At 42.4% G+C, this 26,437-nt stretch overlaps 2 protein-coding genes across 2 annotated transcripts in view; one reads left to right on the forward strand and one right to left on the reverse strand.

Moving 5' to 3' along the window:
- The window catches only part of LOC131663678 (ephrin-B2), a 27,493-nt gene extending 11,343 nt beyond the window's left edge, over window positions 1-16,150 (forward strand). The window contains exons 2-5 of the mRNA XM_058934210.1: window positions 7,515-7,656; window positions 8,647-8,953; window positions 9,861-10,211; window positions 11,930-16,150. Coding sequence (XP_058790193.1) covers window positions 7,515-7,656; window positions 8,647-8,953; window positions 9,861-10,211; window positions 11,930-12,072 — 943 coding nt within the window. The 3' untranslated portion in view covers window positions 12,073-16,150. The remainder of the gene's footprint in view (window positions 1-7,514; window positions 7,657-8,646; window positions 8,954-9,860; window positions 10,212-11,929) is intronic.
- Window positions 16,151-19,799: 3,649 nt separating this feature from the next.
- LOC131663768 (uncharacterized) lies at window positions 19,800-21,042 on the reverse strand. The gene is made up of 2 exons (XM_058934381.1): window positions 20,894-21,042; window positions 19,800-20,823 (listed from the first exon to the last, which is right to left on the reverse strand). The coding sequence occupies exons 1-2, from the start codon at window positions 20,984-20,986 to the stop codon at window positions 20,035-20,037; spliced, it is 882 nt and encodes a 293-aa protein (XP_058790364.1). The 5' UTR covers window positions 20,987-21,042; the 3' UTR covers window positions 19,800-20,034.
- Between the last annotated feature and the right edge of the window lie 5,395 nt (window positions 21,043-26,437).

Raw genomic sequence — 26,437 nt, forward strand, 5'->3', positions numbered from 1 at the left:
GTTTCGAATCCCCGAGAAACGAGTCAATGGTTAGAGTGCGCCGAGGAAATCTGTTTGATGAAATCTTCGAATGGAATCTATTTTTGGTTTGCGTAACGCCTCCAGGAAAGAAATAGCGGCCGTAGCATTCTCCCCCGCGCGAGGCGCTGTTGCGTTGTATAATATAAAGGCCGCGAGCGAGCGAAAGACGAAGAAAACGCGTGGAGTCGACGGTGAATACAAAGACGGGGGCTCCTCTCCCGCAGCACAGAGCAGTGCATGTACACGCGCACACACAACGGCGATCGCGAGGAGAGGAGAGCAGCGGCAGTCGGTTGTCTGTCCTTTTGAAGGGAAAAGGGAATCAGTTTTCTGGGCTGAAACGAGTCGTACGGTCATTCAGTGTCCCTCCTCCTTCGGCCCATACTCTCGTCCCTTCCTGGCACATGTCCGAAGGAATAACAAAGCGCAGGCTGCGGCGGCATCCTCGGAGGGGAAAGCCATTCCGACCAAAGAGAGAGAGAGAGAATAAGCGACTTAAGAGGCCCTGTAGATTGCTCTTGCGCGCTCGGCTCGCAGCCGCGGCGTGTGGACCGCGCCGAGCGTGTGCGCGCAAGTAAGCAGGCAGGCAGGCAGGTAACGCCTCGACGACGGTAAGTGGGGAGTGTGTGTGCACGCTCGGTATACGTACTCGCTGTTCGGGCTGGGAAAGGAAGGCAGATGCAACCCCGTGCGACCGTCGTTGCCAGCTGGTCGCCGTGCCTCCGCCCCGTTGTGCCTCTCTCTCTCGCGCGCGCGCGCGCGCGCGAGCGCACCTCCCTTCATGAAAAGCGATTTTCGACTCGTAGCTACATCGTACGCCTGGCTCGCTCATTTCCAAAGGGACTTTAATTCCGAGCGAGCGAGGCGTTGATACTCTTTTTTTCATTTTTTGCTCTCATTACCGGAGCTACGATTAACGGTTGAAAAATGCCCGCTTTCTCGCGCGCGAGAGCGCTGACACGGTCTAATTAAGTGGCTGCCGAGAGTCGAGCGCCGGAGCGTAAGAAAAAAGCGAATTTTAGCCGGTGCGACGAGGATAAGTCGCAAAAAAAGGCAAAAAAAAAAGCGCTAATGACACACCTTTATCCGCACCGAGAGCATTTCATAATCGATTACACGCTCGATTCATACACGCGACTATATAGCATGCGTACGTTTCGGGGATGTGCGACGACTCGAAAAGAAAGAAAAAAAAAAAACGAATTGGATTCTCCGAATGTTCCGAGAGAGAGAGAGAGAGAGGTAAGATTAATGCCGCGCGCATAAGCCTTCTCTGCCGCGAAGAAAGAAGAGTCCGGACACTGCATTGTCGAAAGTCGGCCTAATGACGAGTACGAGAGCGCGAGCGCGGTGTGGTCGCGCTCGATGACGAATGAAGTCGCGCGCGCGCGCGATCGTCGATTCATTCATGCCCGTCGGGACAAGCCTTCTTCGTCCCTTTAAGAACTCAATCCCCCGGTCGTTCGTTTCTTTCTTCTGGGCCGCGCGCATCCTCCGCAGATTGTTGCTGCAGATTGCAAAAGAGAGGGAGCCGTGCTCGGCCCGGGGTACGCGCGCGCGTCTCTAACCAAATACTTTTCGTCGGGCGCAATTTCGGCGGTGGCAGGCCACTTGCCCAGGCACCGAGTATCAATAACTGGATCTTTTATGAATATGATTAAGTGACGCGTTTTATAACGAGCGGGAGAGAGAGAGGAGCTTTGGAAATTACCGATGAGTATCGCTGCATGGGAACTTCTCGGCTGGATCTTTTCGGCTCGTTCACTGTTCTCCTGGATCGAGCCGCTCGGCCACGCGCGTCTTTTAATTGAATTTCTAATTGCGCCCGCTCGGGAAGAGCTGATTCGCTGAGCGCTGCCCGTTACCTGCCGGCCGGACTGCGATGACAATATTACTGCATTCTCCGAGATAATAATCATCCATTTCGTTTTTAAGAAGAAGCTCGTTTCTCGGAGAGTAACGTTCCCATATATATCCATATGTATACATACATCGATTTGTCAAGAGGGACGAGAAATGATGCGACACCCTCTCGAGAAGGAGGACAAAGTAGCGGCCGCGCGCGACGGCAGGATTCATCGGGAGAGCGCCCGGCACAATGAACCAGCTCCGAGAAGAGTTAGATTAACAGAGAGAGAGAGAGAGAGAGAGAGAGAGAGAGAGAGAGAGAGAGGGGGCCCATTGTCACCTCCACACAACATACGGGCGGCCAAGCGAAAATCTGACGCATTCTGAATCGCGTTTCCTCTTGAGTGGCTATAAGACGCTTTTCTCAAGGACCATGGCTTTGGATACCGGGAAAAAGGTCGCGCTCGCGCTTTTGTCAACCAAGTGGCCTCGACTAGTTCATAATGGAGAGCTCGCAGGTATATGAACCGACAAAAGGGGGTCGAGCCTCGCGCGCGTTTACCTTGGGGATCCCGAAACGCTGGGGCCGGGCGCGCTACGCCGGTTTTTCCTCGGATCGTCGGTGTTCGCTGCTGCCGCGTGAAGGACAGCCAGAAAAATCGGCGCGGCCCGGCGCTCTAACGCGAGACTAACGGTTAACTGCTCGGCGTTCGAGCGCGCGCGCGCGCCGTTTCTAGGCAAGTGGGTTAGTTTACGGTGATCCGCGGGGGCCGATCGTGCAAACGCGAATTTATCGGCGAGGATGACACGCGTCCAGGTCACGCGAGTCGGAGAGAGGCACTCGACCTGAAACTGTCGGCCGATAAACAACCGAGACAAAGCCCGAGAAGCGTGATCTTCATCTCTCTCGCTCTCTATTCTAGGAGGGCGTCTTGGAAAAAATTTTTCAAATTTCTTTCCTCCCCGACACGAGAGAAAGATTGACGTCGACATGTGCTCGGCCGTGGGCTCGAAGAAAAGCAGACGCGCGTCTGCAGCAGTGGTTTCGTGTTACTCTGCTTTTCCTCCCAGGCTCCGCACTGGTTTCACGAGGAAAAGCCCAGAATAAAATACACCCGGCCGCCACGTTGTCTCGGCTTACGAGCCTAAAACTGCTCTCCCTCGCGCGCGCTGCAGGTGAGCGGCCTTGAGCACCACCAGCGCAGTAGCCGCTGGGCGCGAGTTGCGTTTTTCGCAAGAGTATCAACCTTCGGGTGCGTGGGCTCGCGTCGACGCGCGTCCCGCTCGGAGCTCGAAAAGGTCGCTGGTAGGCCAGCGCAGAGCAAAGGGGACAGGTGTGTCCGCACCGACGGTCGCGGGCAAGAAGGGCTTCGTTCGTCCTTTGAGCGCCTCCTTCCTGTCGGCCGGCCTCGCGCCCGGCTATCTCGCGTGCTGCTTCTCGGTGTTTTTCTCTCCCCTCGGCGCGCCCTGTGTCCTCCCTTTCAATCTGCTGCTCTGTATAGGTCGCTACCGGAGCCAAGTGGCGCACACACAAGGGAAACAATTGCGGTCTCGCATCGAAAGAACTTGGCTATGAATAAATTGATGTAAGTCGGAGCGCGAGTGCGTGGCGAGGCATTCGCATGCTAATTGGCACGCTGGTCTCGGAAATCAGGTCTGGGGCAAAGGCTGAGTGCACCTGGCTGCGGCGTCGCGCGCGCCCGCGAGCTATATATACGTACGTTGCATCGCTGGCGGTGTGCTGGCGGTGCGCTGGCGGATGGAGTTCTCTGATCTCGAGCAGCGAGCTCTTGACACTTGGCCGCGCGCTCCCTGCTCGCTATACATAGTCGCGTCGCGCCACACGCGTGTCGTATCTGCTGCTCTTTCTCTCCGGCGCTGCGCGTCCCACGCCTCGCGAGCGCGAGCTTTTAATAGCCGCGACGCCGATGCGTTGACCGACCGTTTGCTCCGCGATCGCGTAAGCGCGGAAGTAACGGGGATCGATCGGGCCCGGGCGATCGGTTTCGGCAAAGGCGCGCGCGCGCGCGCGCGCGTCTGCCGTTGCGGACTAGGCCGTAATTGGCAAGAAACGTCGGGGCGCACAGGCGGAACGCTCAAAGCGCCGCCCGAGACACTTTGATATGCGCTGCCAGAATGTGTCCTCTGCGCGTCGCTCGCCGCTAAGTGAGCCTTTTTCGTCTCGCCACTTGCTCGCTTCGCTGCGCCTCTCTGACTCTCTTCGCTTCTTTTCTCGCGCCAAGCTCTAAACGTGTTTCCGCGAAGGGACACGTCGTTATTCATTTCGAAAAAGCTTCTATCGGATAGCCATTATTTACGAGTTTGCGCGCTCGCGCCAGCCGATTGAACTTTCGTTACAAACTTTCGTGCCTCTCTCCCTCCACCGCGAGCTGCTTGATGGATGCGCCGTCATATTTTTTGATTGAATTTATTTTTCATTTGCAAAACGAGGTCGTCCTCCTCTTCAAATTCTTTTCACCGTCATTTATTTGCAGTGTGACTTTTAATCCGCCGCAAAGTTATGAATAACTCGACAGTGCTTTTAAAAAGAACGTGTATTAATGATTAATGCAATTCTCCGCAGAAGTGCTCATTATTTTTCTCGGCACCTTGGAAAAAGTAGTTAGCAGTTGATCCCAAAAAGTTGTTCCCTTCAATCGAATTGGTACAATCCGAATTGCACTCGGCCGCGATATATAAAATAAAGCAATCTATCGCAATCAAGGAAATAAACGCATCGACAAAGCAAATATTACTCGGCCGTGTTTTTAATGCATGCTCGGCAGCAGTAATGAACAAAGAGTGACGCTGTCCCCAATTGACAGTTATATATACACAAAAGTCGCGAGCGCTCGAGCAACCAAAGAGGGTATTATGTGGAGGGAAAAGAAAAGCGAATACACGCTTCGAGTCGTCGGACTCGATCCCTTTTGATACTTGGCCTTTCGTTTTGGCCGTGGCGCGGTATCTTCAGGCCTGTCCCTCTCGTGCACGTGCTCATGCTTATTCTTTTTAGCTTAAACGTACGCGCGCGCATCTTCCCCTCGTCGGCTTGCGAAGAAAGCAGCGTATCTCCTATTTCTAGACCCGTTCGCTCGCTCGATCTTTTGTCTCTGCAGCGACGATAGCTCGACAAAGGATGCGCGCTGTTAGTGTCTATGTCACTCGATGAGCATTCAATTGGTATTTGGTCGTGCCAATTAGTTACACGGCCAATCGATTCTTTGCCCACTGTCTCTCTCTCTCTCTCTCCCTCTGTCTTTTTTCTCGCCTTGCGCCCCAGTGAGAATCCATAAAACAGATGGAATCGATCATTCGCGCCGGCTTATTCGAGAAGACTATCGCACGCGCGCGCGAGAGGGAGGGAGATGACGAGAGGACGAGTTGAGCAGCCGGCGGCGTAATAATTTAACTCTTCTGTTTTTTTGCTTGGTCGCTCGTTGTTGCAGCGCTGGAGCCGCTGCGAAACTTTCTTATCGCGCATCGTCGGCTCCTCGGCGCAGGCCGCCCCGTGTATTTATCTTGCACCCCCCACCCACACATCGATTTTTGGCCCATATCAAGCCTCTCTATCTCAGTCTTTCTCGGCTGGCATTGCGGAGCCGCTCGCTGCACGAAAGGCCCTTTTTCGATAATGACCGGACCGGATTATTTTATTTGTTTATCTTTTCTTTTTCATTTCAAGGGACGTGGGAGAACGGCCCTTTTTTCCTTAAGCCCCCGCGGCTCTTGATTCGCTTGCATACTATTGCCCAGTGCCTCCTTGCTCGAGATTTTGAGAAAATTAGGTCGGCGATGTAATCGGCTCGACGTTGAATTATTTTAATTATCGACTGACGTTCGTTGCCTACCAAGTGTACATATAAACGTCTTGGTTATCAGTTTTAAATGGCGATTTTTGAGGGCAGGTGTGCGCAGTTTCATCCGGTTCGTTGGATCCTAATGACCTAAACGCGCGGCCCTTGAAAGAAATTCGAACGAAGAAGAAGACAAAAAAGGAAGAGAGAGTGAGGGGCAGCCCCGATGGCCTTTGTTCCCAGATCATCGGATTCGGCCCCGAGGCATCCAAGTTGAAACCTCTCTCTAGCAAGATCTGTACGATTTCCCTGACGAGTCTTTTCAACAAAGTCTGCGCTTATATGTATGCGTGCGTCAATTATTAAGATATTTCGGCCAGGCTGAATTCTATCCTCGCGCTCTCGGTGAATCATTGTGTGCTCTGTCTCGCTCGAGATATATAATAGCGATCATATGATGCTAGAGAAGAAGAAGGAGAAGGCCCTCGGCTGTCTATTGATCGTGCGCGTACGGCCTTTAAACGAAAAAAAAAAGAAAAGAAAAAAGGAAGCAGAGGAGCGCGCCGTGGGGGCGTCTTGACGAGTGCGCGGATATTATCGGCGCGCAGGTTAATTCGCGCAGGGGACCGGCCCCGATGGGCCTTCCAATTTCTCCGCTCTTGCACGCCCACTCCGCCGGCCGAAGATTGCCCGAGCTGTGCGTCGCTCGTTGACTTCTTTTTCGCCCCGTGCCTTTATTCTCTTGCGCATGAAAGCGAGAGAGCTTGGCGATCTGCGCGTAAGGGTCAAGTCCCGAAAATCGGTATGACCAATGTCGCGCAACATATACCCGAGGGTCACTTGCTTGCACCGAGATAGGGAGAGTGAGATGAAATAGGTCCGAGTTATTTTTCGTATTGTGCAGGCGGCGGCACCTCCTCCCGCTCGCGGCGGCTTAATACGCAGTATATACAGCGAGAGAGAGAGAGAGAGAGAGAGAGAGAGAGGAACCGGTTATGGGTTATAGCAGCTCTCTCTCTCTCTCGCGCGCACACTCCTTTCTTCCTTTCTCACCCTGAACCTTATTCATTCCTCCTTACCTCTCTCGCTCTTTTTTTCTTATTTACTCTTCCTGACTTCTTTCTCCGTTTCTTTTATTTGGTCCTTTTTCGAATATATACTCCTGGCCGCCGCGTGGACCCCTACGCCCCGCAGCTTATTCCTCTATCTCTCTCTCTCTTTTTCTCCGACTTGTCTCTCTCTCTCTCTCTCTCTCTCTCTCTCTCATATTTTTACTAGTATTTCCTTCGGCCCGTAAATATTGGCTGTGCATTATGGGAATACTCGAAAGTCCGCTCGACTTTTTTATCCTCTTTTTGTTTCTCTCTCTTTTTCTCTCTCCGACCGAGTGCGCCAAGGCTGCGTTCTCTGTCTGCTGCAGCGTTATAATTTACTCGCAACAGAGCTACACTACAATGGGCAGGCAGCAGAGAGAGAGAGAGAGAGAGAGAGAGAGAGAGAGAGAGAGAGAGAGAGAGAGAGAGAGAGAGAGAGAGAGAGAGAGAGAGAGAGAGAGAGAGAGCGTCTTATGATAATCACACATTGGAAAATAAGCGCGGCAAGGATTTTTCGGTGAAGACCGAAAGAGCTGCTTGCATCCTTGACCCGTGCGCCCTCGCATCGCCAATCGCATTATCCACTCGGAGCATCTCGACGACTTGCTCCTCGCTTGGGAATATCATGGTAGCTTCTTATACGTGTGTGCGCGAAAATTTCAGCTGTCAGTGATAAGCCATGCGTTTCGTAATAAGGTGCCCTTGTCGGACAAGTAGCTCGACATTAACGCTATGCTTTGCATTTGTGTTTCAGATTTCGAATAGACAATACGGACCACATAATAGACGTGAACAAGAACAACGCGGCGTTCGAGTACGATCAAGTGAATATAATTTGTCCGGTGTACCAGCCGGGCACGTACGATGACGAAGCGGAGAAGTACATTATTTACAACGTAAGTATATACACTATATGCAGCCGTATGGCCACCTCGGAGTCCCTTCGTATATATAGCGAATAGCCCTAGTAAGTCGCTTTCCTTTGATCTTGCGTGTACACCTATCAAGCCTCATTTCGTTTCCCCTCGGAAGCTCGGAGACTAAACATTTTTGCTCTCGCTGACAATTCCATTCTAATTTACGCATCCCGCGCGCGAGATACAGCGCCGACATTGACGCAAACAAACGCGAGATCTCCAGTCGGTATAGAATAGAATGGAAATAACGCGCGAGACGAGACCGAGTTCTGCAGCTCTCGCGCTATGCGTTGTTCTCAAATCAGCGCGGACCGCGATCCATTTTCTCGCTGCCGCGCGACGACGCCGTAAAACTCTCTTCTTGCCCGCTCTCTGGAGAAACGACGAGACCGTGCGCATTTACGAGGCTGCGACAGCGTGACGCAAAAGTAAAGCCCGCGCGCTGCTGCGTATCGATGGGCGAGAGAGAGAGAGAGCGCGAGTCGTCGTCGTTTTCGTCGTCGGCGGGGCCAAATTAATGGAACGTATCCGCGCTCGTTTTTTAATTCCTCGGCGCGCAACGGCCGACGACGCGCACTACGAAAAAAGAACGCGCACTGTTTAGACAGCTGCTCCCGCGCTCGCCTATAAATTAGCCGCAAACCACAATAAAAAAACCAAAGTTAAAGCACACGCTATATATGCCGTCCCGAAAACACGTGTCGCGCAAGCCTCCTGAGAGAGAGCTTTAGTAATCGCCCTCCCCCCGTTCCCCCATTTACATGTCTGGTTGTTGTGTCCGCGGAATCTTGAGATAGTATGCATACTTATACTGCCGACGACGAGTTTTTTACGCTGCGATGGAACGACGCCGCTCCTCAAAAACATTCCAAATATTTGAACTACCAATCGCGTGTGCGCCTTTTGTCGTCACGACAATTGTCACCATATAAAGTGTGTTTGACCTAAAAGTTTTGTCGTTGAACGCAGGTATCGAAGGAGGAGTACGAGACGTGTCGGATAACGAATCCGAGTCCGCGGGTCATAGCGATCTGCGACAAGCCCTTTAAAACGATGTACTTCACGATAACGTTCAGGCCGTTCACGCCGCAGCCCGGTGGCTTGGAGTTCCATCCCGGCCGTGACTACTACTTCATCAGCACTTCGTCAAAGGACGACTTGCACAGGCGCATCGGCGGACGGTGCACCACCCACAACATGAAGGTCGTATTCAAGGTCTGCTGCAACAACGAGGCCACCGACTCGTCATCCTACCCAGCCACCTCTCGCAACAACTGTGAGTGCTTTAATTACTTCCAATCTCTTGGTCGTTTGCTTGACGCGTCCCGCTTTTGCCGCGCGGTAATTCGCAATAAACGAGAAGCCAGTTTCATCGATCAAATAACCAAGTAGCGCGCGGGCGCGAGACCCTTTTGAAAAAAACCCGCACACACATACACACACCTGCGTCTCCTCCTTCTTTTCCTCCCATCAACCAAATCCGTTCGCTCCTCTCTCTCTCTCTCTCTCTCTCTCTTCTTTTTTCTTTTATTTTCATCCTCGCCCTCGGCGTGACTCGGCGCGAAATCCACTCGCCTCGATTCGAGACGCCGCCTTCTTCTATTATCCCTAACGAGAAAGCGAAAGCCTCGTTCCGCGGTTTCGTTTGACGAAATCATCTAATGCCGTTCCTACACACGCTCTCTCATTTTTATACGCACAGCTGAGGATTTTTATGAAGCACCTTGCTAGTCCTCACACTTACATGCCTCTCGGTTTTTTTTCACCCGCCCTTTCGTTCTTTCGACACACGCCTTCCTCGCCGTATATTGATATATACGCGCTCCTCTCGGCCGCACCATTTTAATGTCTTTTTGTATTGACGCTTTTCTTTATTATCTCGCGCATCAGCTATGTCCGACGATAATTATTTTCCTCCGACAAAGGGACTTGAAACGATTTCGGGCTTCGCCTCCATAATGTGGATTGCGATTTTATACGCACTAACAAATATTTTTAATCATATAGCAAACATGCGATGTGGGCTGTTGCGATGAATAACGAAGCAAATGTTCAGTATAAGATTTTGAGTACTGAGAATTCTCTCTTCAATGTAATCAGTGAAAATAGTCTTAAGAAACAGAAAAAAAAAGATAATGGCAAGGCGCAGAAAAGAAAAATAAGCAATGGTTTGTGTTTCTCAGCGATCACCGTGACGAGTAGCACAGTGAGCAGCAGCAGCAGTAGCAGCAGCAGCTCGACGAGCACGTCGATCGTCAACGGAATGGGCAACGGCATCAACGTCGGCCGAGAGCCGATGGTGCCAGCGATCCCGCCGTCGGTTTACAAGGGCAGCGATCGCTACTACCCGAGCAACGTGCACGGACACTCGGGTCAGCCGCAGCAGCCGCCAACCGATCACGTACCGACCATTCACGTGCCTCAGCCGCCGCCGATGTTCCCCAACTATCCGCACCAGCAGCCGCAGCCGCCGGTCTACCAGCCGCCTGCGTCGCAGCCACCCAAGACCTCCATCACCCAGAAGAAGAAGAACAGTACGTATATCTTGATACAAAACTGGGCTCCGTTTGGCGATCAAGTTATTACGATGATTGCGCGCTCGACCGTTGTGAATTGATAAATGCGCGTTCGGTACGCTCGTGTGGTGTGAGAATCGTCTTCGGGATTTCTCACAGGGGGATGCGGTGCGTATAAGCGCTGCTTCGAACAGCAATCACCGAGGGAAGGGAAGGTAGGGAATAGCATAGCCGAGCGGCCAGTAATTAATCTACCTAAGAATTAATTGAAAAAGATCGGATTGAATGAAAGCCGCGAGTCATTCAGTTCTGCGTGCAGTTAATTTTCTGCGAGCAACACTTTTTGCGGCAGATTGGTCGCGCGTCTCTCTCTTTCTCTCTCTCTCTCTCTCTCTCTCTCTCTTTGTCGGAAGAGGCAAGAAGAGGAGTTGACGAAGCCGGACTGTTGTTCTTTCCAAAAGCAGCGCTGTAAACAGCAGCAGACGCGCTCTCGCAGTCACTTATCTGCGTAGCGCGATCGCAGCACACTCGCTTTATGCCCTCGGGTGCAAGTCATGCGCGGCAGAGTGCTTTTCTCTCTCCTACTGCGCCGGCCGAAAAAGCGCGTGCGCTCGTTATCTCTTTGTTTCTTGTTCCTACTTTTTCTCTCTCTCTCTCTCGTCTTTTCATCACTTTCCTTATCGCGCGCCGGCCGCTCTTTATCTCCGCGAATGGGAATTATGAGCTCGCCGCCGCCACTGCTGCCGTCGCCCTTCTCGGAACTCTCTAATTGCGGAATAAAACTGGCGAGTGCGTTGTACGCCGCGAAAGTTGCGTCCTCGCGCCGCCACGGTGAGAGCTACCATTGACACGGGAAGCAGACGATTGCAGAACAGAGAGCGAGAGAGAGAGAGAGAGAGATAGAGCAGAGCCACTTCGCTTGCGCTTCATCATCGCTCGTTACCGCGCGCACCTGTGTACGAATGCACGCGATCCTTCGTCGGTTTCGGCACTAGGCGTGACATTGGCTCGGGCGCAGCGCCGTGGTGTGGCGCCCGGCGAACGGGCTCGTCGTCGTGGCGCGGGAAAAGCTTCCTTTCACGGGCAACGCTCGGCCGACTGCCCGCCCCTTTCGGCTAGTAATCAAAGTTCTCGCTGCGCTGCGAATGCCCTTATCATCGTTTTTAATGACGCGCAGACGCACGCACGCGCACGGCTGCGCGGGCCACGCCGTGAGTCTACGTATTTTTTCTTGTCCTCCCTCGTTCTCCGTTATAGTTTTCCGTTGGGCGACGGGGCGACGGGGCGACGGGGCGACGGCCGCCATCTGTTCCCCAAAGTGGAATCAGAGTCTCGTGCGTGCGTCACGCTCGTCACCTAGTAATTTGACGTTCGCCGGCGAACGATCGGGCGCTGCTGATAATAGAAAGGAGAGCTCGCGAGCAGGCGATCGGGTTTCTCCGCTCAACGGAAAGCGAGTGTCCTGCGTCGCAGTCGCCTACGGCTCTCGGTCGCTTGCCGAAACCCTTCCCTATACATCGCATATACCCAGTGCAGCCAGCTTTCTATTGCTTCTGCCTCTGTCGCGTAAAAACGACGATGAAGAGTTGGCTCTCTCGGGCGGGGTGTCGTCGCGTTGCGCGTTCGGCAGTGTTCACGTCGATTCGGCGAAGTGTCCGCGCATATACATCAATAATTCATAAGCCCGCCGCCACTGACCGCGGAATACTAATGCATGCGTGATTTCGTTATTGCAGAGGAGTATTCGGACCACCCGAACGAAGTGGTAAAGAACGAGGAGCTGACGTACAACGGCGCCTCGGCCAGCACGCTGCAACGCTCGCAGCAGCAAATCGCGTGGACGTTGGCGCTGCTGTGCGGCGCACTGCTGCTCCGGTGAAGCGACTCCCGCATTAGTCCCCTGAGAGCAAACAATCGGCCGACGACGAGCAGCAACAGAGATTAACATGCGACATCAACAGCAGCAGTAACAACTACAACAACAACAGCCACAACAACAAGAATTAACAAAACGAAAAAGTAAAACCCCTTCTTCTGTGATTGTAATCCTACGTTCGCAATTCGTTTCCCGCTAGCCGGAAAGGAATTTATGTAGTCCGAGCGCACTTCCTCGCGTCGGAGCTTCTCCAAGAGAAAAGAGAGCGAACAAGCGCGAGATTGAGAGAGAGAGAGAGAGAGAGAGAGAGAGAGAGAGAGAGAGAGAGAGAGAGGGAGAGAAAGAGCGAGAGAAAGAGAGAGAGAGAGAGAGAGAGAGGGAGAGAAAGAGCGAGAGAGTGAGAGAGAGGTGCGCCATAGCGTTCTCATAAGCGAGCGAGACTGAGTGAGTGATCAACGCGGCACGCCATATTTACTGTTAACACGAGTATTCACGCCCACTGTTATCACTGTACTCCGCCGGCAGCGAATGGAGCAGCGATTGTTAGTCGTGTGTTGTATCCTGTGTATGCTACATATTGCTATATATTCGTACACATATAGTCGTCTCCTTTGTTTCCTTTTGAAACTTTTTATTATTTCTTCTATCCCGCGAGCGCAAAGCCACCGAAGAGCAAGCCTCATAGAGCTGTGCCTCTTTGTGCCTGCACCCGTTGTCGCGATGATCATGTGCATTTAAGCTCGCATTGTCACGATAGCTGAGAAATAACCAATTTGGACCACTAGTCGGCGTCTCTTCGTCGTCGCCGCGTATAATCGAATCGCTTGCAAGTTGTTCTCGCCAAAACGACACTCGCTCAGATTATACACCGACATACACACACACACCCGCACACATTTGCCACGTTATTTGGTTCCTCTAGGCTCGCAAGAAAAGCGATTCGATTGAGCGACACGCAGCGCACGCCTTGAAAATAATGAAAGAAGTAAAGCGATTGTTAGGGAAAAAAGAGCGTTGTTCCATACGAATCAATGCGCCATCGTATTCACGCGAGCTTTAGGCGAAAAATTAGCGCGCCTCTCTCTCCCCATGTTTGTGTAAATAAGCGAACAAGATTATTAAGACGAATAAAAATAATCATATTATTCCTAATGGAGCAGTGGCGGTCTGCTATACGGGGAGGCAGTTCGGGTTTTATCGACGAACTATGTATAACTATTTGCCTTTGTCAAGTCACACACAGGCATACACACACTGTCGCATCAGTGCTGCGAAATTATATACTCGAACGAATTTGAACTGACGAGTGTGTGTACCCGCAGGCCGCGCGCCGCCAGAATAAATTACGAAATCCAAGTGACTGTCAATTTCGCAATATGTCTTTTTCTTTTCGACTTTGTGTTGAAACTTTCTGTTTTATTTTTAAATTACTATTTAGCGCGAATATGCACGTATCGTTGTGCGAATTTGTATGCATGTTGGACAATGATGAACCATGTGACGCGAGAAAAAAAATGCGAAAGACAGAAATAGACGAGCGAACCGGGTGTATGAAATTATAGGCGTGCGAGTTCAAGCGAGAGTGAATGCGGGTGTGCTACCCAATACATTTGTACCATAGCTGTATTATACCGAGACACCTATCTATAGATTTGTATTATATTTATTATCTACAATAATTATGACACTACGGATATTTACTCGATATTCTATGATTATTATTAGTAAAATGTCAAATTTAATAGCGAATAAATTGCGAAATGGAGGGGGCGCGTCCAAAGCAATGAGCCTGCTCCGTTATTATTGTTTTTATACTACATGAAAAATCGACGAGGCATTTTTTAATAATCTCGCCAACGTATGTCACACGACGCAACTGTCGTTTTCATTCAGATTTCCTAGACCTCAACCTCAGCATACGAATCTTCTAATTTATTCTACAGTTCTTTTTTTTTGTACGTAAAACAAAGCAAAGAAAAACATTTTTTAACTTGTGAACCGTGCTCATATATACACCAACACACCCGAGCGATCTTTACTCAATACGCAATATAAGGCAATATATAATCTGTGTGCAACAATACTTTACCGTTTACAATATATACTGTTTACCATTTTTCTGTATCAGACTCGTATCACATCAACTGTAATAGTACAGCAGCTCTCATATTCACGTTTGTTTGAAACCATGTAATATCGATAAGACCGTTTGATCGTTCGAGGTGTCTTCAATTTTTAATGAACAACTGACTGTCTTGCGCCAATTAATATTAGCGCAAATCCTTTTACGATTTTTATCTAGGATGTATAAAAATTATTTTACATTTACTTTACTATTAGAAAATAATTTTTATATGTACATAAAAATTGTAAAATATGTAGCATTATTACGTATGAAATTATAAAATTCTTATTTAAAATTATTTTTTAGTTGTTTTATTTTTTCTTCACAGCCATTTATTTTATTTTGTTATCCCGCATGCCACTTGTGATTGACTCTCTTTATTTCAGGGCCTACAATTGAAAATTGCAAAGATTATCAATTTCTATTTTTCTTGTATGAAAAATATTCTTTACTAGTTCCAGATTGTAAAATGTAACTATGCTAAAGTATTCTATGATAGAAATTCTGACTGCCTCTGCGCTGTCAAATTAACAATACAGTTCAAACCGTCCAAGTATAATTTATCAATGAACTAACGTTGAAGAATATGCAAGTAAATCAGTTTTTTATATTAATTGCCGAAATTTTTCCAAACGAAGAAAGTTCAACTTTATTTAAGAATTTAAAAATTTTTCCAATTTTTTTAAATTGTTAATGTTATCAATATACTCTAAGTAGCTCAGATAGTATTGTATATATTCTATATAGTTTTAGTTCTTGTGTCTATGCCATTTCAAGCTTTTAGTTGGGTGTTTATAAGTATGTAAATCTTTAACGTATAGCCTGTTTTTATATCGAAACTTGAGATTTATTTTTGACTCGACATACTTTACTTAATATTCTTAAATTTCATGCAGTTAATGATATCGTACTGCAAAGTAAAATAATTTTTGTGAAACATAGTTGAATAATTTTTCCAATAAAAGAGTATAAATGTACATATTTGGATATAAGTTTAGTTTGTTATTTTGTTTTGTCAATGGAATTTTCCAATCTACCATTATAATAAAGCACTTTTTGTTATTGTTGTATGTTTCAAGCGTACATCTGTAACTGATTTATACAAATCCTGCTTCGTCGATTTTTCAAATCAACAATATCACATGTGCAATAAGCTTAGAGCAGATGTGGGCACGTTCATATAATTATTCGAATCCATATATTGTTACTATAATAATTATTCGTTTGTAGTACATTTCGATACTAGTGCGATAATGTAATTTGAGCCTCACGTGGACATTTGCGCCTGAGCTAAGCGAGGGTGAAGAGGCCGCACGAGGCTGAAATCACTTTCTCGTATTCAAACTTGATTTTTCGATACGACGTGTGCGAGATGAGATTCCAAGCAAATTTGTTTGCCCGAGTGTGTGTCAATCGAGTCCTCGCTGCACGAAGTATTGCAAAGATTATTAGAACTAAAGCATGCAATGGCCAATTTGGACATATGGCATTCTTAAAAGTTATTAATAATTCTCTGTAATTGTCAATCTTTTTTCTCTCCGTCGAATGAAGAGAAACAGAGGCAGCCAACACTTGATGGTTTTGTTAATGTTAAAAGGACGTTTGAAAAAATCTAAACTCGTGAGAGAGAGGCTCTGAAGGGCAAGTAAAGAAAGTGATATAATTGTATTGCAAATCCAATCAGCCGACACAGCCCACATCTACGCTAGCTGCAGTTACAAATCAGGTTCGCCAAAGACCTTTGCGTCTACTAACAAATAAATAAAAAAGTGTCTATGCAGGAAAACCAATGTTAATGGAAGAGAAAACCACCTGTTTACAAACAAAACTGACGAATATTGTTATTTGTCAACCAACGATGTATGCTATATATATAAAATATAAATATTTATATAAATATATAAATATCGAGATAATGATAAGGAGGACAAATGAATTGTCGAAAAAGTTGTAAATAGAAATAAAACAAGTGCATAAGGAAAGGATCAAGTAAAAACACAGAAAAAAAGCTAAATTAATGCGATAAAGATATATGATAAAGAGAGGATGAAGGAGTGCGAATAAATTTATATTAAATACATAGTAGGTTAAAAAAAATAGGTTTCTAATAACAATTTATTATTATAAAAGTGAATGTATGTTGATGTCTAAGATTTTTAAAGCCACGGGGTCGGGAAGTAAAAGATGAGCCGTGATTGTCTGATAATGTGAAGCGCGTCGCTATCTGACTATACGAGGGGTTGGCCAAGTCGAGGCAAATGATTATCAATTAATTAATTACAATTATTACCCGTAAATCAGCGCAGGTACACTATAAATAAATGAAAAGATATAAAGAAAAAAAAATGGATAAAACATAATAAAAGTCGAGCGTGGAAAGGCTCCCCCACGCAGTCACAGTTTATAGCCAGTCTGTGAATTCGTTCACGTACGATGATCACACACAGCACATGTCTGTCTCCTTATATGCAGAAATAAGGCCGATTATAATTGTTTTCGTAAGCCCTCGGTTTTTCCATTGAATGCGAGTCGCTCGGCGTGTAGTCGCGGACGTGTGTTTTGATTTTCCATATTTGCGAAGGGAAAAGAGCCAGCAGAAACAGCAACGTAGCAAGCCGTTGGCGATTGGCGAGAGCCTGGCCGCCCGAACCGCCTGCACCTACGCGCGATGGAAAGGAAAACGAAAAGCGGCCGCGATCTCATTGTTAAACGCTCGATCATGCGCGCGCTTTGCCCCCGGATTACGCTAAATCGGCCGGCGTGAGGCTCGTTTCGTGTTTTCTGTCGCCTTCTCTTTCCCTCTCACTCGAGACCTCCGGACAATGCACTTTTGTTTCGAGCCCTATCAGTGGATATTGAGCAGAAAAGGCGCCGTCTGTCGCGCTTCGCTTTTTCTTTCGGGTCTCGCTTGTATACAAGTACATGTACATTTCGAGGAAGGTCGAGAAAAAGCTGCAATCAAGTGTGTAGAAGTTGAATATCCGAGCAACTTTGCGATTCGTCAGAGTCACTCGCAACAGTACAAAGAAATGTCGAAAAAGGTGTCTAAAAGTCGTGTGCGGCGGATCGTGCGCTCGAGCCCCAGTAACAGAAGCAACAAAGTGAGCGAGAGCCCAGCAGCTGCTTTTTAAAATAGGTTGCGTGTGCCTACGTTAAGCACATACAGATAAAGTACGCCGTTCATACAATGCATTACATTAAAATACAGAGTAGCGTAGAATTCATAACAGTAGTCCATCGTAGCGAAATAGTGTTTAAACAGATGCAACAGGTTAACAAAACAATTTAAAAAAATGACATAATCTACAAAAAAATGGAATCATTGCAGGTAAACATATATTCACATTGCAGTTGCGCGAATGCGCGTACCACCCCCTCCCCATCGAACGAATTTTCTCAGTACATACCACGTCCATCAACGAATATATCATATGCAGAATTATTTGCTTTCTTATGAGTACAGTGCAAGGCAAGCGATAGGTAGTGACGGTTCGAACCAAAATATTTTAAGAAAAACTACGTTGGGCGGCGTCGTGACTTTTGTTTATCGAGTATCCGGTTGTTTTTCTATTGTCCAATTTCAACAAATCAATTCTTCGGATGGTGAAAGCTTTCTCTTTATGAAAAATATACGATTTCGTCATACAGTTGGTTTCATAGCGATAGACAAAAGAAAAAAATTGTTTTTTGTAAAATGCTTGTAATCTGCTATTAATACATTTATAAAGTGGAAACTTGTTTATATTTTTCTTAAAAGAAACGATAAAACAGTTTGACGACGATAAAGAAAATTTATGTACTCGTATACATACAAGACGACTGTAAAAATTTGATAATTTTCTAAAACACGTAGAAGTTAGTGTGAAGAGAATGTAAAAACGACGAGAGTGAAAGAAAATAAAAAACTCAAATACTATGATTGTTTCTATTTTTTTATTTGTAACTTAAAATTAAAACACGTTTTCCTATATTTTAGATAGGTGAGCACAACATGCATTTACAAGGATGCTGCACAAATTATACAGCACACGTGAATCTCATTTATTGCCATTTTTTTCATTTAAGAGATTATAATTTAATTTGAATTATAAGTAGTAATTAAAATACCTTGATAAACAGTCATTCTTTCATTGCTGTAGATTATTAATTTTCATTAGAACACTTGCATGCTATTGCAGACCCTGAGAGGATGTGATAGTTTTTGATATCGATTGATCTCGATGACAAACAATCTACATATTTTAAAGAAGATATCATTTTTAATTAATCAATCATAATTAAATTATTTAAAGATTCTCTGGTTTCAATAACAGAATTCAATGTTGTCTGTTATGTGGTGTATTTTGAGAAAACATCAGGATTTTATTGTTTGGTGTTCGTTTTGATAATTTTTAAGGTAAGGACAATTAGACTATCTTACGTAACACGTATTTTACTAGTGAAAATTCATGCGCGAGATTTAGAAACAAGTTCGAATGACATTATTTAATAAAAATATAAAATTTTGATATAACAAATTATATAGCAAAGTCAAGTTCACGAAACAACATCAATTTGACTAAGATTCTGTCGTGCACATTTTCATTATTCTAAATCATGGTCATCTTTTCGTATGGAATGTTATATGAACATTTTTGTTAAATATTAGAGTATTTAATTACACATGTACGTGTGTCAAAAACTTGAATTATTAAAAAAATCCCATCGCCAAATAAAAATAAGATTTATGAAACAAAGCACATAATCTTCTTTTATGTTTCGTTATATTATATTAGATATGACCAAATTAAACGCATTCAAACTCCTAACTGCCCGGCACCCACCTCGTAACCACCATCGTTTTACGCAAGTTTCCTGCCGATTTCTTTGGTCTGAAGGACGACTCGGGCGTCATCTCAAATATGTTTATTTTGCAGATTTCATCGCATCACGCGCTTAATATATATTTACATAAGCAACATATCTATTATCTATCTAACAAGGATATAGTTTTTTTCATGAAGTATATAAAACTATAGCCTTTATTATATTGATAAAATAGGGTCATTAAAGAGTTTAACTTTACTGAGAAAATAAAGAATATTTGATAATAAATTATTGACAGCCATCTACAGTAATTTATCTTCGCTTGAGTACTCTCAAAATCTTTTTCCAATCGTAACGGTAAAAGGATATCCTATCCTTCCAAGTGCTCATCTATTTAATTGCTTACTGCTGTAAAAACTGTAAAAAAGTTAACAAAAAGTAACAGCTGTAAAAAAGTCTTCAATATTCAATTTTATTTGTTAGCAATTATCACTTTAGAAAATAAATCTTATTTCATCCGATTTTAGGTATTCAGTTGAATTACGGAAAATTGTTATTTGTAATGCAGTTTTATTACTGCATCATAAAAAAATGTGCTATGAATATCATTTAAAATTTATTTAAATAATTATTTTATTCTGTATTACCAATAAAAATTCTGTGCTTGTTCCTTTTCTTTTCTTTAACTTAAGTTATATAAATTCCAATTTTGGGATATGACATTGAATAGAAAGATAAGAAATATATTGAATTAACTTATTATTTATTTACTTAATACAAATTTCGATTTTGGTAAACATTAACATAATATTATCTTGCAATTCTGTATCACTCGCCTTTTGGTTTTTGGTATTTATGATGCTCTTTGATTTATTCATGTCAAATGTTGCTATTTTACAATGAACATTGGATGTAACGAAGATTCAAGTTTTCTTTCAAAGCGCTTAATACTTGTTACATCCGCATTCCGACTTGCCGACTGCGTGGATTTGACAAGTCGCTGGCACAATAATTTTCGAATGTTTCGGGGCAGGTTACTTTTTTGATGATGCAAATGGAGTGATGAACATAAATGGTCGTTGTACGGTCTTAGAGCAAGTTGGTGGTGGGGATGGAGGTGTGTAAACTGATGATGCTGGTGCTGAATAGGTATATACTGGTGATGGCGCCGGCGATGGTGATGGAGTGTAAACTGGAGGTGTGGGCGGTGCGATGTATACCGACAGTGGAGATGGTATAGCGTAAGCTGGCGGTGGTGATGGAGCGTAAGCTGGCGGTGGTTGTGGAATGTATGCTGGTGGTGGTGGTGGAATGTATGCTGGTGGTGGTGATGGAGCATTGGCCGGAGGTGATGGAGGAGAAGGAGATGGTGATGGAGGTTGGATTACGCATGTTGGTGGTGGCGGCTGTGGAGTATAAACTGGTGCTGGTGTAGGGGGTGTGTACACTGATGGAGAAGGAGGTGGAGGATCACAGGCATCTGGAGCCTGACCTTGTCCGTTGACAGCCGAAGCTGGGGTAAGTACGTAGGTAATCGAAGCCGGAGCCTGACCTTGTCCGTAAGTAACCGAAGTCGGAGTCGGAGCTGATTCGTTGGCAACCGAAGCCTGAGCTTGTCCGCAAGTAACCGGAGCTGAGACAGGTCTATGAACAGCTGGAGCCTGGACTAGTTTATAGATAATCGGAGCTGATGCTGGTACAGACGGACTCGGTCCGTAGCCAGCTGAAACTGCTGTAGCCGGAGCTGGTCCGCAGCCGGATCCCGAAGAACCAGAACCAGCAGAGCCAGATCCAGACGAGGTCAGTGAAGGCATGTATACGTACTGTCAATAAAGTTTACTCCTGATGATATTCTACCATTTGGATAATCAATTATATTGAGAAGGCTTTTACCATAGTGTTCGTTTCAGGTTCCTCATTTTCCCAGTTGTCGCGCAAACAGGAAGATAACGATGATTTTGAAATCAGTTTTACGTAAACGGGCATAAAACTATTATTATTATTATTACAATCACTAGCGACCAATGCATTACATTCGTAGATACAGAATACAAAGGCCAATACCGAGGCCAGGTACACGATTCGAGGCGCGAACGACATGTTCGGATTGGTGTCGCTGCTCGTTGTGCTTTCTTCCTGAACTCGACTTTTTTTATATGCTGCTTTTTTTCTTCCTTATTCATGATGACGATTTTCAATTTAATTACAACAGTCAGATTTGTGGTTTATTCACGTTTCATGTTTCGATATTAATTACTTCGTTTTTCCTGTTTTGAAAATTTTTCATCTGTTTCTCACGTACTATGCGTAGTTGTTTGCGTGATATTTTGTCTGATATACATGCTTGGAATATGTTGCTTCTTTTAACTTCAATCGAATATTATATATTGCTTATGCATATGATATACTATTTTAATGATAAAAAGAATTGTGATAATTTAAAATATGATGACGTGAAAAAAATTATGCAATTAACCTTTAACTTGCACACCTCATTTTGGTCACGTAACTGCTCTGTGGGGTAAATCTACCCCAGCCCGAAAAACATCAAATAAATCAGAGAATTTTAGATATTTTGCTATGAAAATTTTTTCTAGTATATTTCAAACCTTTTACTACAAAAAAAATATTCAGGTTAACAGCTTTTAATGTTATACACACTGAAAAAAATTGTTGAAAAAAAAAAAAAAAATTTTATTTAATGTTAAAAATTGTCTGGGGTAAATCTACCCCACATAGCAGTTAAGGGTTAAGCATAAAACAATAATTAAAGATTATGCATGTATAAAATCGACTTGCCTGTAGTATTGTTTCAATCATATATTTTGAATGCAGTTGAAAAATGATTTTGAATTGAAATACAGAGTAAAAGAGATAATGTTACAGTTTGTTACTACTTTGACTTATTGAAATAGTATATTTAGAAAAATGTTCACAGAGAAATTTAATAGTATACTTGTAATTTAATTGTAATTTTTTAAAAAGATAATGATTCCAGTACATTTACTTTAATACAGTGTCTGGAGAGAGAGAGAGAGAGAGAGAGAGAGAGAGAGAGAGAGACCATTTACTTGAAAATAATTACATGCATATCATTAAATACATACACTGGAATTCAAAAATTTTGGCAACTATTTTAATGAATTAATTTATATACATACTTATTACTGGAGTATTTCAAAGTAGAATAAAACACCTAAATTTTTACGTGTACGCAGTAAAAAATAGAACACAATTGAAAAAAATTAGTAAACCACGTCTTTCATAAGAAAATTTTTTAACATTGCGGGTTCCATTGTCTAGAAATTAAATCTGTTACGTTAAATATGTAAATACTAATGAAGTAAGTATTGCATGTTTGAATCACTGATTTGCCGGTAACTTAATAGAATCTTCTGGTGCGTAAAAGTATGTAAACATTTACGACTATTCATATACTCAATGCTATTAACGTTATTGGTTATTGCCATCGTATTAAAGGAAATTTATGATTTTTTTTGCAATAAAAAAACAAATAATATATAATTGTTAAAGAGTGCTTAAATTGTCTAAAAGCTCTTAAATTTAATTTAATTGTCTTGTGTGTTCTTAAAATGTGCTGATAAATCTGCAGGACAATGTCTTCATCAGAAAACTAACTTATTGATTAACAACATTTAACAGGGTTTGATATGTTTAACTTTCTTCTATCAAGAATATTTGATATACTTTTTTATTTAGTATTATTATGATAGTGTTGTATTGTTATGCGATTATAAGTTATTTAATAATGCACTAGTGACATGCGTATAATAACATTTTGCTAAATTGTAAATGGTGTACAAAAAGAAGACTTATTATTGTTCTTTTTCATGAATGTATTTTAATGATCTAATAAAAGTTTTTCCTTAGTGTGGTTTGTTGTTAATTTAATAATATTTTTATTTAGCACATATTGCAATTTTTCCCCATATTTCTTGCATAGAATTTTTTCTCTTTTTCGTTTATTATTCTATCCTAATACTTTTCATAATTCAATCATCATTATCTGTCTTATTTTTTAGGCTCTTTATTTACAATGACATCGTAAGGTTTGTAACCTAGGAACGATCTTACAGCGAGTTACGTAAGTCGTTTATTTGAGGGATGAAACAATATTTGAGAACATGATTAACTTGTAATCAATGTCTTTACAAAACAAATTACTACTACTTAATTTTTGCTCTAGGTCTATCTTAAATCTTGACGTCTGCATTTTCAACTATATATACTACGAAATTTTGCAAAATAAGATTTTATATTTAATTTAGTCTATTGTCATAATTATTATATGAGTCGCTATATTACTGTAAGAAAACAATATGTGCATAGTTTATAAGAAAAATCTATAAAAGTTAAAAAAACTTTTTTGATCCAATAACAATCTTAATCAATTTATAAACATTAAAATTTCTCTTATAGTTTGGTTGGAAAAGTTGTTTATTATTTCAAGTTGTAAGTTCTCATTTATTATACGATTTATTTTTTGGGTATACATGTCCATAAGCGGAGTCTCAATGTTGTTAAAGTTAACAACTTTTAATATTTTAATACGTACATTCATACTCAGCATTGGCCTCGTCGCGGAAAAATATGCGATGCGAAAAGCCATTGTGCAAGCATGTTTCTTTGTTTGCATATACGTGATTTTCATGAATTACGTTGAGCAATATTTTAATTTTTATTGTTTTGCGATGAGTTCCAAGAAGTTTGTTGATTTTTGGTTTAATTTACTCGAGTATGTTTGGTAGATAGTGTTAAAGCCAAGAATTTATCTGTCTTTAATTAAAATCAGACAAAAAATTATTGTCAAATAGAGATAATGACAATTTTATAAATATAAAATATAAAATGTCCGCAAGTAATGTCAACTATACATATAACTATTCTAATAGTTTGCCATTCTATTTAATACGTTTACATATAAATTAAATTTGCTATGATAATAATTGTTTAACAGTTATATATTGATCTAATATACTTTATAATTAATAGTTTTATGGATATATTACAAATTTATAGCAAATAGCTAATTAAACCAAGGAAATTCTACTGTAAGAAATGTACAAGTATTGGCAGTTGCCATTGCTTTAATATTCCCAATAAAATATTCTTAAAGATTCTTCTATATTTTTATGTAAAAGTACATTAAAAATGTTATAAAATTTATCGAATATTGAATGCCATTGTATCAAAATACCGATCGATTATCTGCAATAAACTGCGTTAACTGATGTGCTGAAATCTTATATTTCACCGAATGAAATGTTCCATCTTAGAGAGTATTTAGTTTGATTGTATTGTCTTCTTTACTAAAACCTCGAGCAATGTTTCTCTTGGCGTCTAAGGAAAACTGTTGTATCCTTACCGATCTGCTTAGCGAAGCGTCCAAAAAGACAGTTCATGATAACAAATCACTTGTACGTGTTCTTTATTTGCTATTAGTATCAGTTTGATTTAAAAAATAAGCTTTTTATAACTGGATTATTTAAAAACATAAAAGTAAAAATAATGTTCCAAAGATATGGCTTTGGTAACTGAAATCCATATCAGTGAAATACATTAATTTTCAATATTAAATAAATTGACAATTTCCAGAAATTTAAGAAATGTTCAATACAACCAATTTTTCGTAGTTAATAACTAATAAAGTACAGAATTTTGTTAAAATTGGTTAATATATAGAGGCTTCATACATATTTATTTTATATTTTTCTGTATCTATACTCATGTATATTTTGGTTATCACTATGTTTATGTATTTACGTATTAGGCATCATAAAAAGTTCAAATACAGAATGTTGTCTTGCTTTCTGTATATATGTGTATGTATATGCACGTGAGTTTTCAATAGCTACAGTCGTTTTATTCATAGAATTGATTGAAAAGAAATTTGTTTAAAATACCATTGTTGAAAAAGTTTTTTGCGGTTTTTTTTGCAAAGTTGCATCTTTTTTCACTGTATCTTTTTTACTATAGCCATTCTATTCACAAACTTTTTTTCTGAACCGTTGCCAATTGGTGTGAGTAGACGGGAAACTAAATGGTTATTGTTTGTATTAGCAGAAAATATTTAAGAGTCATTCATTTAATATCTGCTGCTTTGCACTAAATAGCAAAGTTCCTTTTTTCGCTATAATTGTTCCATTGGAGAAATTGTATACATTTTGTTTTTAACTACTGGTAGGTATTATCGCGATAAAAATTAGGAATCGAAAGAAATATTACGTCAAGTGCGAGATTGAAAATTCTAAGCCACAAGCACGGACAATTTGTTCAGAGCAGCAAGGTCTTACCACTGCCTAAAAGGACGATAAAAGACAAGAATACATACAAGGAGAAGTAAACATATGGATCCATGGATGTTGGATGTTTGGAATAAAATTAACCTTTGTTTAGTACTAAATGATTTAATGATTAACGATTTTGATTTCTCTCTTTGCAACGAATATTATTAAATTATCTTTTAGCTGTGAAAGAATAAACATTATCAGTTGAAAAAAAGAGAGTTTTTTGATTTATTTAATTATTAAAAAAAGGTTTTCACTTATTGAGAGTAGGCATGGGTAAAAGATAAAATAAATTTGTATTCCTTCGTTGGAAAAAAATTTTTTTAACTGTACATTTAAGCACATTAAAAAAACGGCGGAATCACGTTATTTTCACTGTTGTATTTTCTCCGCTGTAGCCTTTTTTATGACGCAATCGAAGCCAATTTTTTGAGATATAAAAAACTGATGTACATAAAAAAGGGTAGACAGAGTTGATTGCACGTTGAATGATTCAAGTAGAAAAACAAAATTTTTTTTATCTTATGTAAAATGCAATATGGTTACGTATGACTTTAAACTTGCGGCATTACTTGCACTTTTAGTTATTTTGGCTTGACATCTTAATTTATTCACTACCAGTGAAACTTGATACTTCAAAATAATTTAGGTGGTAAGTTAGAAAACTTAAACTGTTTTTAGTTTAATCCGAAGAAAATTCATGTTATCGCATATATTAAGTATTTATGATAATCGTACTTCTATGCATGTTATATTTTAGAATTGAAACCCACGCTTATTAAGTGGCTAACAATTATATTTTATTTTATAATTATGCTACATAATTTTATTGTACTCTACACTATCTACATTTTATCTGTATGTTTTTCAGCCTCGATTCGGTAAATAAAATTTTCATTTTTATATACAGGGTGTCCCATTTTAACTTACGCACCAAGATAACCCAAAAACTATGAGAGCTAGCGAAAAATGTTTCGAATAAAAGTAACTCGTCTCCGAGGGGGACATATTATGGTGACCTTGACTTTGACTTCGAGGGTCATTTTCAAGGTCATTTGAAGGTCAACTTTGTTTTTTCAAATAGGAACCCCTATTTTCGACCCCGGATTCGGAAAGAGCGGAAAATCCT

The sequence above is a fragment of the Phymastichus coffea genome, unplaced genomic scaffold (genome assembly GCF_024137745.1).
Source record: "Phymastichus coffea isolate CEN01 unplaced genomic scaffold, Cenicafe_Pcof_1.1 PCOF00038, whole genome shotgun sequence".
Taxonomy (NCBI): Eukaryota; Metazoa; Arthropoda; class Insecta; order Hymenoptera; family Eulophidae; genus Phymastichus; species Phymastichus coffea.